The 13510-nt window shown below is 43.6% G+C and overlaps 1 protein-coding gene across 1 annotated transcript in view; it reads right to left on the bottom strand.

Moving 5' to 3' along the window:
- Positions 1-10525: 10525 nt before the first annotated feature.
- The window catches only part of isl1a (ISL LIM homeobox 1a), a gene marked incomplete at its 3' end in the record, with an annotated part of 5121 nt that continues 2136 nt past the window's right edge, over positions 10526-13510 (bottom strand). Inside the window, exons 3-6 of the mRNA XM_084467893.1 lie at positions 13033-13292; positions 11574-11860; positions 10893-11060; positions 10526-10642 (exon numbers count right to left, since the gene is read on the bottom strand). Coding sequence (XP_084324019.1) covers positions 10526-10642; positions 10893-11060; positions 11574-11860; positions 13033-13292 — 832 coding nt within the window. The remainder of the gene's footprint in view (positions 10643-10892; positions 11061-11573; positions 11861-13032; positions 13293-13510) is intronic.

Genomic DNA, 13510 nt, shown 5'->3' with positions numbered 1-13510 from the left:
CCAATTTTAATGTGCAGTGCGAAGCGCCCGTTCCCCTTTTGCATTCAGCAAATCACATTCACTCAGCTAATTAAAATGATCTCCCCCCTTTTTTTGTCTGCAATTGCCAAAGGAGCTTTGATAGATTTGCCCACCTGCTGTTTGTACTGTACATCTTCTTTTTACTGCTTTCCCCCCCGGGAGCTCCGTCCCTATGTCAGCTGTCATCTACAGGCCGGAGCATTGTTGCCCTCCTACTGTATCCATTGATACGCCCAATAACCAATTACTGAGGCACAATGCCCCTGTGTTTAGCTCACTAATCATACACTACTTTTAATGTTACTGAGGTTATTAAGGCACTAGTAGAGAATGTTTGTTCTGCAAGGAGGTATCAGACTAGGATAAAATGCATAGATGGTATGCATGCTAGGCTGAATATTTATTTACATTCCATGTTTCTTTCATCAAACCGACCAATGTTTAGTTTGTCGGCTAAATGTGTAGGCTAAACTGAATCTGTAAACTAAGACTCAATTCAACTATTTACATTTAGAAAGAATCAACAGTTCTTTTACAGTTTAAATAAGTAAATGAACAAAATTGTAAAAAAATGTGTTTCCAAGTTGAACTTTGGCGGCTGTACTGTGTATGTTAACCAATTCCGGGAAGGCTCAACGTAGTTGTTGTTTTTTTAAATTTCATTTTGTGATTCTTTAAAATCTATAAACATTTTGCTTTTACAATTGTGTTAAGCAAAACTGGGTGTTTTTGTCCAAATATTATGAAACAGAAATACATTTCCTTTTTTTTTTTTTTACTAAGAAAAAGATATGTTGGACAGATGTGATAAGATAAAGATAAAGAAAGAGGGGGAAGGAGGTAGAAATTGCCACACTTCAGGCAGTATTCCCAATGGGGGATAATAGGAGCAGCGTGCACGGCACAGCCACGACGCCTGCAGTTTCAGCACCGGGCGCTTTCCCGGAACGCGACAGTCAGCTTAATTGCAGCTTTTAGGATCATTACTGCTCCCATGTGAATGTCAAAATGGACAGGGTTAGTGGGCCTTTGACAAACAGGCCACCACCGCCGGCTGCACCATCACCGTCACCGGGGGGCGGGGCCATTGACAGACTACAAAATACAGCCCTTGTTTGCCATTTTCCGCCTTCAAAAACCAGCGATGGTAAAATGGCATGGTTTCACAAATACATTTTCTGCACACCCAAAAAATATACTCTGTCTGAAATCATTCTTTCGGTCTATGGACGACAGACAAATGAATACTGTCAGAGGGCACTGTTCTTTAAAAAGTAAACATTGTGATGAAAGACTATCTGAAGCACAGGATTCTGTATCACAAACATGTCTGCACCGCACCAATCTCACCATTGGTTTCTTGTTGTCGCATTAGTTGTAAGAAATAGTATTATTTCTTACAATACACACTTATGGTTGTCGTGCCGACTAGCACTGCAGCTCATTCATGTTTTGTCCTCCCTGGTTCGACATTCAGAGATTGCATCTACTACCCAAGACCTGGGGGCTAGTTCATCTACCAGAGCTGTCTTTCCCACCACCCTGCCTCCAATTGAATTTGGCCTTTAAAATCATATCACCACACATCAGGGTTTTGTTTATGTTCTTTATTTTTATATATTAACTATATAGACTATATTTCTGTAGTCTTTTCCTGTGTCCTTCCAGATACATTCACGTTGACTTCATCTGTAAATGGATTGTGAAATCATATCCGTCCTGATACATATCAGGGATGAATATTAAGCTCATAATTTTCATGAAAAACTGAAGCCATGGCAACTCATTTCAAAGTAGTAGAAGCTCAAACATTTTCTATACATTCAGCTATACAGCCACAAACTGAACTAATTTCTGTAGCTTTGCTTTCCATTGCTATCACACACACACACACACACACACACACACACACACACACACACACACACACACACACACACACACACACACACACACACACACACAGAAACAAACTCTGCCTAGAAAGCCTTTTGCCCTCGTTCCATCGCATAAATTGAAGGGTAGAGGCTAGGGGGGGGCGGGGGGCAGAATCAATTTCCTAGTGTGATATGCATACCAGATAAGAGCCCATTCCAGGTTTTTGCAGTCAAGCTTGTTTTGGTTTCTGTTTCTGTTGTGCCATATTCAGCAGTGACCCTGTCTTCACAAAAACAGCCTATCAAAACAAGGACGGGTTGCAACTCTGCGAGGTGTTCCGCCCGGTACGAGTGCCATAAAGCCAAGTGCCTTATCGTTTCCTCCCCGAGAGTGGCTGTGATGGCACCGGAGGGATGAAGGTTACCAGACAACATGTCGTGTGGAGTGCTTTAAAGGCAACGCTGATTTGTTTTGTGCCATTGCGCCGCTCACCCCCCTGTTTTCCCGCTGTTCGCTCCTGTCATGTGAGGAGGAGCAGAGTGGCTGCTAAAGCTGCGTGTGCTAAATCAGCTAATACAGAGCTGTAGCATCTGACCTCCTCCTGTAGGCCACGGGGTGGAACCACTCCTTTGGGACGCCATGTTTTTTCCACAATTAGCCAGTTCTGTACTCGGTTCTGTACTCACTCTCTTTTTAATCTCTGTAAGACGGATTGACACAACGACATAGCATAGCTCCCGCCACTTATAGAGAAATTTAATCTCCTCATTTTCACACCACCGCCCAGCTATTAAAAGAGCTGAGCAAGATGGCTGGCAAAGCCATCAGTGTCATACAGTCGTCTGACAGAGCCATTCATCTTTCTCTGCATCCACTTACAAAAGCGTTGCTGTCTCAAGAACAAGCAACAAGACAGTGAACAGAGATGGGAAACAAAGGCCCTCGGAAACGGCTTTGTCGCAGAACCATCACTCTTTACATGTCTCTCGTAGTTTGAGATTATGCGCTCCGTGTCGGTTGAGGTACAGAAACAAGTGAGTCTTTCCCTGTGCTGATGTGCTTGTTAATAGACTGCATAAGGCATCAGGCATGGTGTTAAACACATGTGATCACCAAACGCAACGTTGCTGATGTCCCGTTGCATCCATGGAATGGCGTTACAACAGGGCCAATACGACTATCACATTGAGCCGAGAAAATGTAATTAAAATCTATTTTATAAAAGCTTTATATAGGCCTACTTCTAACATTTTTACATTTGGGAGGAAATTTAAATGTATTTTTTCAAATGAAAAATATGTATGATAGGTTTATTAGATCAAACACTACTTCAAGCCAGCCATATAGTGATTATTGGTTTCTTGTGATCGGTAACTAAATCTTTCCTGAATCATACTGGAATACATTCAGAGACTACCTTGAAATAAGATATTGCAGTGGAGGCAGGAGGACTGATAGGGACGACGAATTCAATGGAGAGTGTGATGTGTGATAAGAAAGTGTGTACGTGTGTGCGTGTGTGCGTGTGTGTGTGTGTGTGTGTGTGTGTGTGTGTGTGTGTGTGTGTGTGTGTGTGTGTGTTGCTGTCTTTGTATAAGTATCCTCACCTGTTGCAGCGTGACACCTGAACCAATTTTATCACACACACACACACACACACACACTCAAGCACACACACACACACACACACACACACACACACACGTATATATATTCACACACTCACACACACACACACACACACACACACACACACGCACAAATATACACCCTCACACACACATACACACATACACATACACACACCCATGCACGCACACAAAGGCCACAGGCTTCCTAAAGAGAGCGATACATCCTCCTAAGCAGCTCTCCCACCGTCCATATCTGCATAGCTCTCCCAGCGGGCCCAAGAGGGATGATGAAGGCCATGTCTATTGAGTAGGAAAGCATTAGTGCATGGCAGTGCTGGCTGGCTGGTCCTGTGAAACAATGATTAAGGTGCACCCATTGTTTAATTTTTAATAAGAGCTATCTCCATTGGACATCAGCCAACTGGGTAAAAGTAGAAATGGGTGTTTCCACTGCTTTTAGAATAGATGCCCTATCCATTTGTTATCAACGCCGTGGTGAGTGGATGACATGTCATGTGCTATAGGTTTTATCTTTCACCTCTTTTTTTTGTTGCTTGTTAACGTTTTGGGGGATTGCAGAGAAATCCACACATACAGTGTTCTTAGTGTAGTGTGCCTTTTTATGTGGTGGCAATTTTCTCTTCCACTGCTTTAAATTATGTCCAGTAGTTAAGGTGTTGTCACAGGAGTAACCGTTTCCAGTATGCACCTTTTCTAACCAGCGTATACCTTTTGGTATCAGAAAAATACAGTATGTAGATGGTATTTATTCATGCAATGTGGTTGTATTAAACAAACAAAAAACTATTTAAATAATATACAGTATATATATAAATATTATAATAATATAGCTGTTTTAACTTTTATTATTATTCTATTATTATTAAATGATTTGTTTTTTCTGTATGCTTTCTGTTCTATGTATAACTTGAAGCCATCCTTACACCTTCCATCAATCAAACAGTTCAGATCTCAAAAACACGTCCCCAAAACCCTAATCTTCTGAGTGTGTTTGTGTTGCGGAGGTTGAAAGCTGGACTTAATAAGGGAACTATAATTCTGCAATGTAGCTGTATCCCACCATGAAGTGCTTTAAACATCACATCAAATATAGAGCCCAAATGGCCAAAACATTTAAGTTAAAACCTATTACCAACCAGCAAGCAGATATCAGATTGGAGGTTATATGATCACCTTTCTGCGGGTCAAAGTCGCAAAGTCGGTCAGATTTTTTTTGTTGGGCAACAGGTTTCACCTGACTACATAATGATGAGTGTTGTCTTGGTTTCTGAGATGCTATCTATGCTATGATGCACGTGAAGACAAATTGCTTTTTTTGTGTGACTGTTTTCCCTGCTCTCTGAGCTGTCTTGCAGCCTAGCAGATGGCTCACTGCAACACCAACACACTTCAAACTTCTTTTCATTTGGCAGGTTGTACAGGTCAATTATTGATTTGTGTCCAAAACAGACTTGCTCTTAGTCATAATAATAAATAATGTATTTTTTGATACATAGTATCTGTTTACCAATATAGACAATGCAAGGCTCTATGAATGTAATTCAAAATACATAAGATATACACACCTACCATCATACCATCGCACAGGAATTTGAATTCAATTAACTTTTGGTTAGCTACCAACCTACTTACATTTTTATTCATAAACAAATCTATATTAGACTACTTGACTTTCGCTATCACTAGTCAGTGCTTTTAGAATTTTCCCCATTTAATAAGCTTTTAAAAATATGAGGCTAAGGCATAAGGATACACATACAAATGTTAACCCTAACCCTAACCCAGATTTACGTATCTAAAATTGGAATTGTGTAGAAACTATTTGGCCCAAATTGCTTTCACTATTCTTATTAAGGCTATAGCAACAAATGCTATAACAAATGAATGTAACACACCATAGGATGTCAAGCTTTGGCTAATGTTTCTTTTGAAACTTAATTTACGTTTTGCTCACCCATGATTAGTTTTCAGGTGCAGTGTTTTTTATACGTGGCATGTATTGAATAAATAAATAAGTGTGACTAGCTGAGATCCATTCGTTCTAAGTGCTGAGGTTTGTATCTGTCTTTGGCAAGGGAAGCTGACTGGACAGACGACTGAGCTGTTGTCTGTCTGCATAGTGCTTATGTAGCTTATTCACCTAGCCGCCATATTGGTAACCTTCTAGAACTTTTTGGAAAAACATGACAACACCAATGGGGAAATGGATGCAGAACTAAAATGAATGCTTTGAGTGACATGGTTTTCAAAGATTCTAGGATGTTTCCCCTCCCTGCTAACTAATATGGCCGTTAGGTGAATAATGTCTATGGACTCTGCAAGTCAGACAAATACTCATCTGTGAAAGAATATGAAAATATTGAAAATCCAAGTTGAGTTAAGATGTACAAAACACTTAGGTCGGCGAAAAATAAACAAATAGGATATACATTATGCCTATGTAATGCAACGTAAACAAAATAAATAAAGGTTGTCCTGCATGAAATAATCTATTGATTAGGCGTCTTGTTTTATTCAAAAGTAATTTTAATCGACATCAATACACATATAGCTTTTCAAAAGGTCATATATAGGTCATATAATAGCATCTTAGAAAAAGTGTGGTTAACAGCAATACTCACAGTACTATTGGGGCGTCATGGAGGGACCTCCAAAGTTAGATCTTCCCTTCCAATAAACTAATGACCCGCTGTTTTATTCAGTGTGAAAAGTTGCCTGAGTGAAAGCGGTGTACTTGGTGGTGGGCTGTGTGCGCGCACAGATACACTGTGAAGTGTACCCTTCAGAAGGCGCTGTGTGGTGTCCCTGCGGCAGGCGGAGTGTCGCTGAATGTCTCTCTGCTGCGGACGGGCCCCTTGGAGTTCTCCTCACACACACTGTGCTGACATGCGTCACTCGAGGGTCCGTGCTCGTGGACACCTTCTAAAGAGGCTCCCGAGGCTGACCAGCGTCTTGCCCCCCCTGTGCCCGTTGGGTCCTGGTGTCTGGCGGGGTACAGGATTAATGAAAGGCTGTTAAGGTACTCGAGAGTCATGCCTCGACTCTCATGGAACCCCGCGCCACCTATGTGCTCCAATCAAAAGAATAACCACATGTTTGATCATTAGATGTTTGATGATGGACATATTGTTAACAGAACTGACACACACACACACGCACACACACGCACACGCACACACACACACACACACACACACACACACACACAGGCACAAACACGCACACACGCACACACACACACACACACACACACACACACACACACACACACACACGCACAAACACGCACGCTCTACAGTACATGAGAAGCCTTTAATAAGTATGTGCAGCCCATGCCTTGGCTCTTTTCTTGAAGTACATCAGGTCCATCGGGTTAAAGATAAGGATTGACCAGACACTCGGGCTCCCCTCCCCCCTCTCCTCACCCCAGCCCCATGGTGGACTTTGGGGAGTCAGGCGCCAGATTGCCGAGAGGACCCGGCCCCCGGTGTTCATTCTGCGTGCTGGTTCAATGCGGTCTCATCCAGTGGCCTGCAATTGTTTGCCCATCCCCGAGTTACAGTGGTGCTTTTGTTCTGCGCCTCCATCAGGTCTGAATGCGGCCCCAGAGCCAGGTAAACCTAAAGGGTATTTTATCACGTCCCTTTGTCTCGTGGCTCTGAGCCTCTCCCCCCGCAGTGGTCCCCAACCACGGGGCCCAACAACACTGCAGGCACTGTGGGTGGAGACATGGTGTTTTCTACCAGGAAATGATGACCCAACAGTGACTCAACGATTCTCACTGCCCCTGTTTCATCAACGTCTGTTCGGATTGGTGCAGCGTATAATAATACACTGATGTGTCTTAGTCAGTTCTTGTGACTTGCTTAATTCCTCTGATATCGCATGCAATGCTCTATCAACATTAGTGCTATAAAACAAACAAGGTTCTTGTTAATCCGTTAAGCATAGTCTACCAGTTGGATCCATTGTGCTTTCTATTTTTATGCTGCCAAGCTTTTATGCATCCATTGGCACAAACTACCAGTACGTTCTTAATTGTACTCTCTGCCTAGTCCGACATGCTTAGTCCTTTAAAGAATCAACCTATACAAAAGGAGAGTGAATTTACAAATGCCCAAAACAATGAGAAAGACAATGGAATGAAATGCCATACTAAATTATCATAAAGACAAATCAAGCCATAGGGTTGTCCAAACAAGAAAGCCAACTAGGGAAATAAAACATGGTAGTAAATCTCCAATCCTATCCTAAGAAACCAACTAAAAATAAAACAAACACCAAAAGCAAACTTTGATAACTTTGATAACTGTGGTTATATCGTGGGATAACGATTATCCAACATATGTATCTGAGTAAAGCTACGGCGGCTAGCGCTACATGCATCACACACAGGAGTAGAAAACAATATCACACAAATACTACAATAGCCTGCGTAGCTCTTTCAACATTGCCCTTGTGACAGGTTTGCAGCTGTAGAAAAGGAAGAGTATGTGTGTGTGTGTGTGTGTGTGTGTGTGTGTGTGTGTGTGTGTGTGTGTGTGTGTGTGTGTGTGTGTGTGTGTGTGTGAACTGAGCAAGAGAGAGAGCTGGAGATGACTCCTGAATATGATCCATACTATGTGCCATCTGTCAGTATGAACAGTGATAGTAATGTCATTGTAGCCAGAACGGGATGAACACATCTGAGCTCCTGTGGCCCTCCCTTCATTGGACATCCATATTGAGACCCATTCGGATAAACATGATCAACACATATGTATGATGGTACAGCAGCAAGAAAGAAGGAGGGATTGAAAGAAAGATGAAGAGGGAAAGAGACACAAAAGACATGTATTAAGAAACAGAAAGAAGAACAAGAAAAAGAAAGAAAGAAATACAAAAGGAAAGAAAGAAAGAAAGATTGTATTTGATATTGTAATTTCCTCCATGCATATTCCTGGTCAGAGATGTGGGGGGCTGGAGCCATCCCATTTGACTGGCTACTGCCCATAAACTACCCATGGACACATCATTGCACAATCCCCCACATGCATCTTAAAGTCTACATTCTGCACACTTTGGAGGTGGGCGGAAAGCAGAGCCACTGGAGGAATTTCCCGCATGGCGAGAACATGTCAGCTCAGACAGGACTCTAGTTGCCATAAGTAATTCATTTTGTTTGTTCGTCGTCATTTTTTTGTTCATGTTTACTATTTTTCTTGTGAAATGTGCATCGTTTGGAGCGTGTCTCTTGTCTGGTATACAGAATCCTTCAGTACAGATTGTTTCCCAATATCGCAACATAAGTGTTATTTTGCTTTGCCATAAAAATAGGAGACCTGCTTAGAACTAGGTGTGGACTGCAACATGGGTCAACTTTCTACCGTTTCATGTTCTCCAATAGACTCCTCAATCAGGGATGGAGGTGTGAAATAAAATGATCTCTTAAAAAAAAAGATAATCCACTTCATAAAGTTGTAGACTATATTTGAACAAGTGGTAAATAAACGACATTAATTTTACCAGGACAAAGTCCGTTTTGTAAACTCTGCACAATTTCAAACAGTCTGGCGATCCCACCGCAGACAACCGCTATTCATTGAATTTGATCATATTTGTTTATCACCTATGTAGGCCTACGACTTGCGTGAGTTTAAAAGAACATTCCTGGTATTGTTCAACATTTAATATTGAACTACTACAGGTAAAGGCTGTACACAATCGCGCGCAGGACGATCTTAACGAGCATGAAGCCATTGGTTATTTGTTTATCAGGTGTTTTTTTTTTCTTGGCTATTGTGCCTATTTCACTTTTGCCTACAAGAAGTAGCCTCTTATCCTGTCATCATGACCATCCAAGACATGCACGACTGTACACATACTGATTAAGATGTAAAGATGTTTGAAGGCCAGCAGCACTTAGGCCTAATGTTATAGGACGATTGTTGTAACAAATGAATGAAATAGGCTTTCCATAAACCTATGAGTTCGATGAGGCCACAGCAGACTATTATATAAAAGGACGAGACACAAAATTCGGATAGACACGTCTGAGGCCGCAGTACAATCTTCTGTTTTACTTCAATTAAGAAAATTACACAAAAGTGGTAAATTCTTCGACAATAAATAATAAATAATTTGCTGCACAAGCACAAACAAAAACGCATTTTCAGTATTCGTCTTTAACTTATAACTATACACATCTTTGGGAAAGAAAAAAATCTTGGACGGACACTAACACACACACGAATTGCCCACAAAGCCTGTGGCAGAATAGAGGTATACCTTGTTGCAATGCTTTATTAGTGGGGCGTTGAAGGAAACGATGCAATTCGAGCGAAAAAGCAATGGGATTCCCTCACATATTTAGACCTATTCCAAGAGTCATATCTGGTCGAGCTCTTCAATAATTATATTAAAAATGAAAATAAAAAGAATCAGTCGTCCTCGTGGAGAACTTTTTTTTGTTTGCCTTTTCAAATATTGGTGCCACTTACATTTAATCTTGAACACACACAACAAAGTGTGTTCGATTGTTTGTCCTGTTCGTATGAATTTAATGACGGAATTGACATCTGTCGTCTCTTTTGGCAAAAACTTTCACCAGACAAACGCAGCTGCAGCAGCAGCACCAATCCTGCAGGTCAAATGAAAATCCGTGGTCCCATGTATCAGACACGAGACACCAGGCGGTGTGCTCTCTCTCCTCAGCAACACGCTGCAGGCTGCTGCTCTGCAAAAACCGTCGCGCTGCGGGCTGGCCGTGTGGTCGGAGTAGTAAATCCTAGGATTGTCTTCACAGTGTAAAAATTGACAACCGGTGGGGTTGCGTCGCTATAAAGAGGTTTCGTGCAGTCGGAGAAGGACACAGTCTTCGAATGGAGTGAAGAAGAAGAAGTGTACATCTCGGAGGGTCCTTCGAGTCTCTCCCCGTCCCGTACGCTCCTCTTCGTCAGACTGAGGTCAGGGGGCAGCCGACCTGCCCTGCAGCCCTACGCTTCTAGCGGGCTCGAGACCATGCTGTTTGGCGTGTCTGGAAGCTGGGATGACATGGACGCCACTTCGCTCCCTGTTGAGTTGGACCCCGGACCTCCCTCCGAGAAGTTGACCTGAGACAAAACAAAACCATAGGAGTCACTTTAAAGTTTTAACAGGGAGACAGTAAGCCTTATAATATTACACCAACGGCCTCTTTGTGTAAGAGTGCAGGCCTGCTTCCAAAGTGAGTGTGTCAGGAGTGTGTGTGTGTGTGTGTGTGTGTGTGTGTGTGTGTGTGTGTGTGTGTGTGTGTGTGTGTGTGTGTGTGTGTGTGTGTGTGTGTGTGTGTGTGTGTGTGTGTGTGAGCAGCGGGCTGCTCACCAGTTGCTGGAACGCAGGCTGGTCGATGTCACTCTGCAGCGCGAAGTCGCTCAGGACCTTCCAGGGCGGCTGGTAACTCTGCACCTCCACCGGGTTGGCCTGCAGACCGCCGTCGTGTCGCTCCGGGCTGGCCGCCACCATCGGCGTGCCCGTCATCCCCTGGATGTTCTGTGAAGAGTGATGATAGTAGAATATGAAGAACAATATTCACCATTATAAGCTCACAACACAATAACGTGTCATCAACGTGTGCCGGGAGAGCTCATCCGTGGTATTGCGAGCGTGTATTTAACGCCTCAACGAAGGTCACGTCTCCTTTATGGACGCTTTTATAACCATAAAACAGAGCTCTATATAGCGGATGATTCTTGTTTTTTCAACCAGGGCTTCTATTCAACTGCTGTGCCTACTACTGCTTTAACATCCACATAGTACATATAACATAGTAACATCTATAATTTGCTCAGCATTTTTGCACTAGAATCAACCGTGGCTGGTACCACTACCACTTCTGCTACTTGTTTTTACTTTTTTTTTAATGTTACTTATCTTTATTTACTTTATCTTGTATTGTTGCTGCTATGTGGCTGTTAGGAACCAATACTAAGAATTTTACTCTTGTGTACTCGTTCGGTAAGACGTAATAAAAGTGATTATGATTCAGCCTGTGCTCCTCCCCACCGTCTTGTCGTTGGGCTGCTGCTGCTGCAGCTGCTTCATCAGGATGCTCCTCTTCTTGTCCTTGCAGCGCTTGTTTTGGAACCAGACCCGGATGACCCGCGGGCTGAGCCCCGTCATCTCCACCAGCTGCTCCTTCATGAGCGCGTCCGGCCGCGGGTTGGCGTTGTAGCAGGTCCGCAGCGTGTGGAGCTGCTTCTCGTTCAACACCGTCCGCACGCGGGTCGTCTTCTCCGGCTGCTTGTGCACGTGGGGCCGCAGCGCGGGCTGGCGCGCGGAGATTGGTTCTGCTGTTTGGAAACGAGCGGGGATGGAGGTGGAGGGGGAGGGGTAAAATGATGAAAAGAGTTAATCAGAGTTTTAGAAAGAGCCAAGGAGATGGGAATTACTTTTTGTCAGCGGTTTTTTTACTTGTAGTGAAAATGCACTGCATTTTTACAGCGCTTTTCTAACCAATGGCCACAAGCGCTTTACAATATCGCCTAACATTCACTCATTCATTCACAGATTCACACACCGACCGCGTTGTCAACATGCAAGGCAACAGCAAGCTCGTCGGGAGCAGTCAGGTTGAGGTGCCTTGCTCAGGGACACCTCGAGGATGAGCCGGGGATCGAACCAACATCGAGCCAATCCGCTCTACCTCCTGAGACTCATGCCGCACCAGTGTCAAATCCTGTTCTCTTACCGAATATACAACAGCATGGCTGCGAAATTACGAATTACGAGGCCTCATCAGCTACAGTATATCGTTCAGTCGCACCAAAGGCACACATTGAAGATAACCAACCCATGCACATGCCAGTGCAAAGCCAACACTGCTGCAGGCCTGGACTTCACACGGCCAACACTGGGCTGAACTACAGTGTGTGTGGAATGGCGTGTTGTGTGTTGATCAAGAAACGGGCTTCTGAACAAGGCGTATCTGTGCATTCCTCCAGCAGTGATAACCTTGTGTATTTCCGGCATTCAGTTCACCTCCTCTTATCTCTATGCAACCGGGGCCTCTGAATTACAATTCTAAAAACAATTAGGTCCATAAGATCTTCTATAGAAGCATAGTTTTTCTTGAAAGGAAGTATGATCATATCCACACATATGACACATGCGCAAACACACACACACACACACGCGCACACACACACACACACACACACACACACACACACACACACACACACACACACACACATACACACACACATACACACACACACACATACACACACACACACACACACACACACACACACACACACACACACACACACACACACACACACACACACACACACACACACACACACACACGAACACACACGTACGCATACACACAACCACACGCCTAACCCCTACAGATACGCGCGCTTTATATATATATGTTTGTATGTATATATTTATGAAAATATGTAAATAATGAAGAAAAAAAACCAAAGCACACGGCGGTCCCTTATAACTGTACCTGCCAGCTGCAGCGGCCTGGCGGGGTGCAGGGGGCTCAGGGGGTCCCCGACGCCCATCGTGGCCCGCTCCACCACGTCGTGGTCGGCCCGGCAGAAGAGGCCGTCCTCCCGCAGAGCGAACTCGTCCCCCGGGATGAGCTGCCGGCTGCAGGCCACACACCGGAAACACTCGATATGGTAAACCTTGGAGCGCGCCCTCATCACAAAGTCATTTTTGCTGAAGCCGATGTTGCATTTAGCGCACTTTACCCCGTATAACCTGCAGGAGAGAGGAGGGACAGGGTATGAGGCACGGCGTCCGCGTCCCTTAGCTGCACACAGGAGCAGTTGGAAACATGGTAGGAATAATAATAAGAATGATAATGATAATGATACCGTCATGATAATAACAATAATAATAAACATATGAATGAGAATGAAAATATGAATGAGAGTAGGAATAATACTAAGAATGATAATGATCATAATGTCCTCATG

The sequence above is a fragment of the Micromesistius poutassou genome, assembly GCF_964030765.1.
Source record: "Micromesistius poutassou genome assembly, chromosome: 5".
Classification (NCBI taxonomy): domain Eukaryota; kingdom Metazoa; phylum Chordata; class Actinopteri; order Gadiformes; family Gadidae; genus Micromesistius; species Micromesistius poutassou.
The sequence above is the reverse complement of the archived record's forward strand: the minus strand, read 5'-3'. Positions and strand labels throughout refer to the sequence as shown.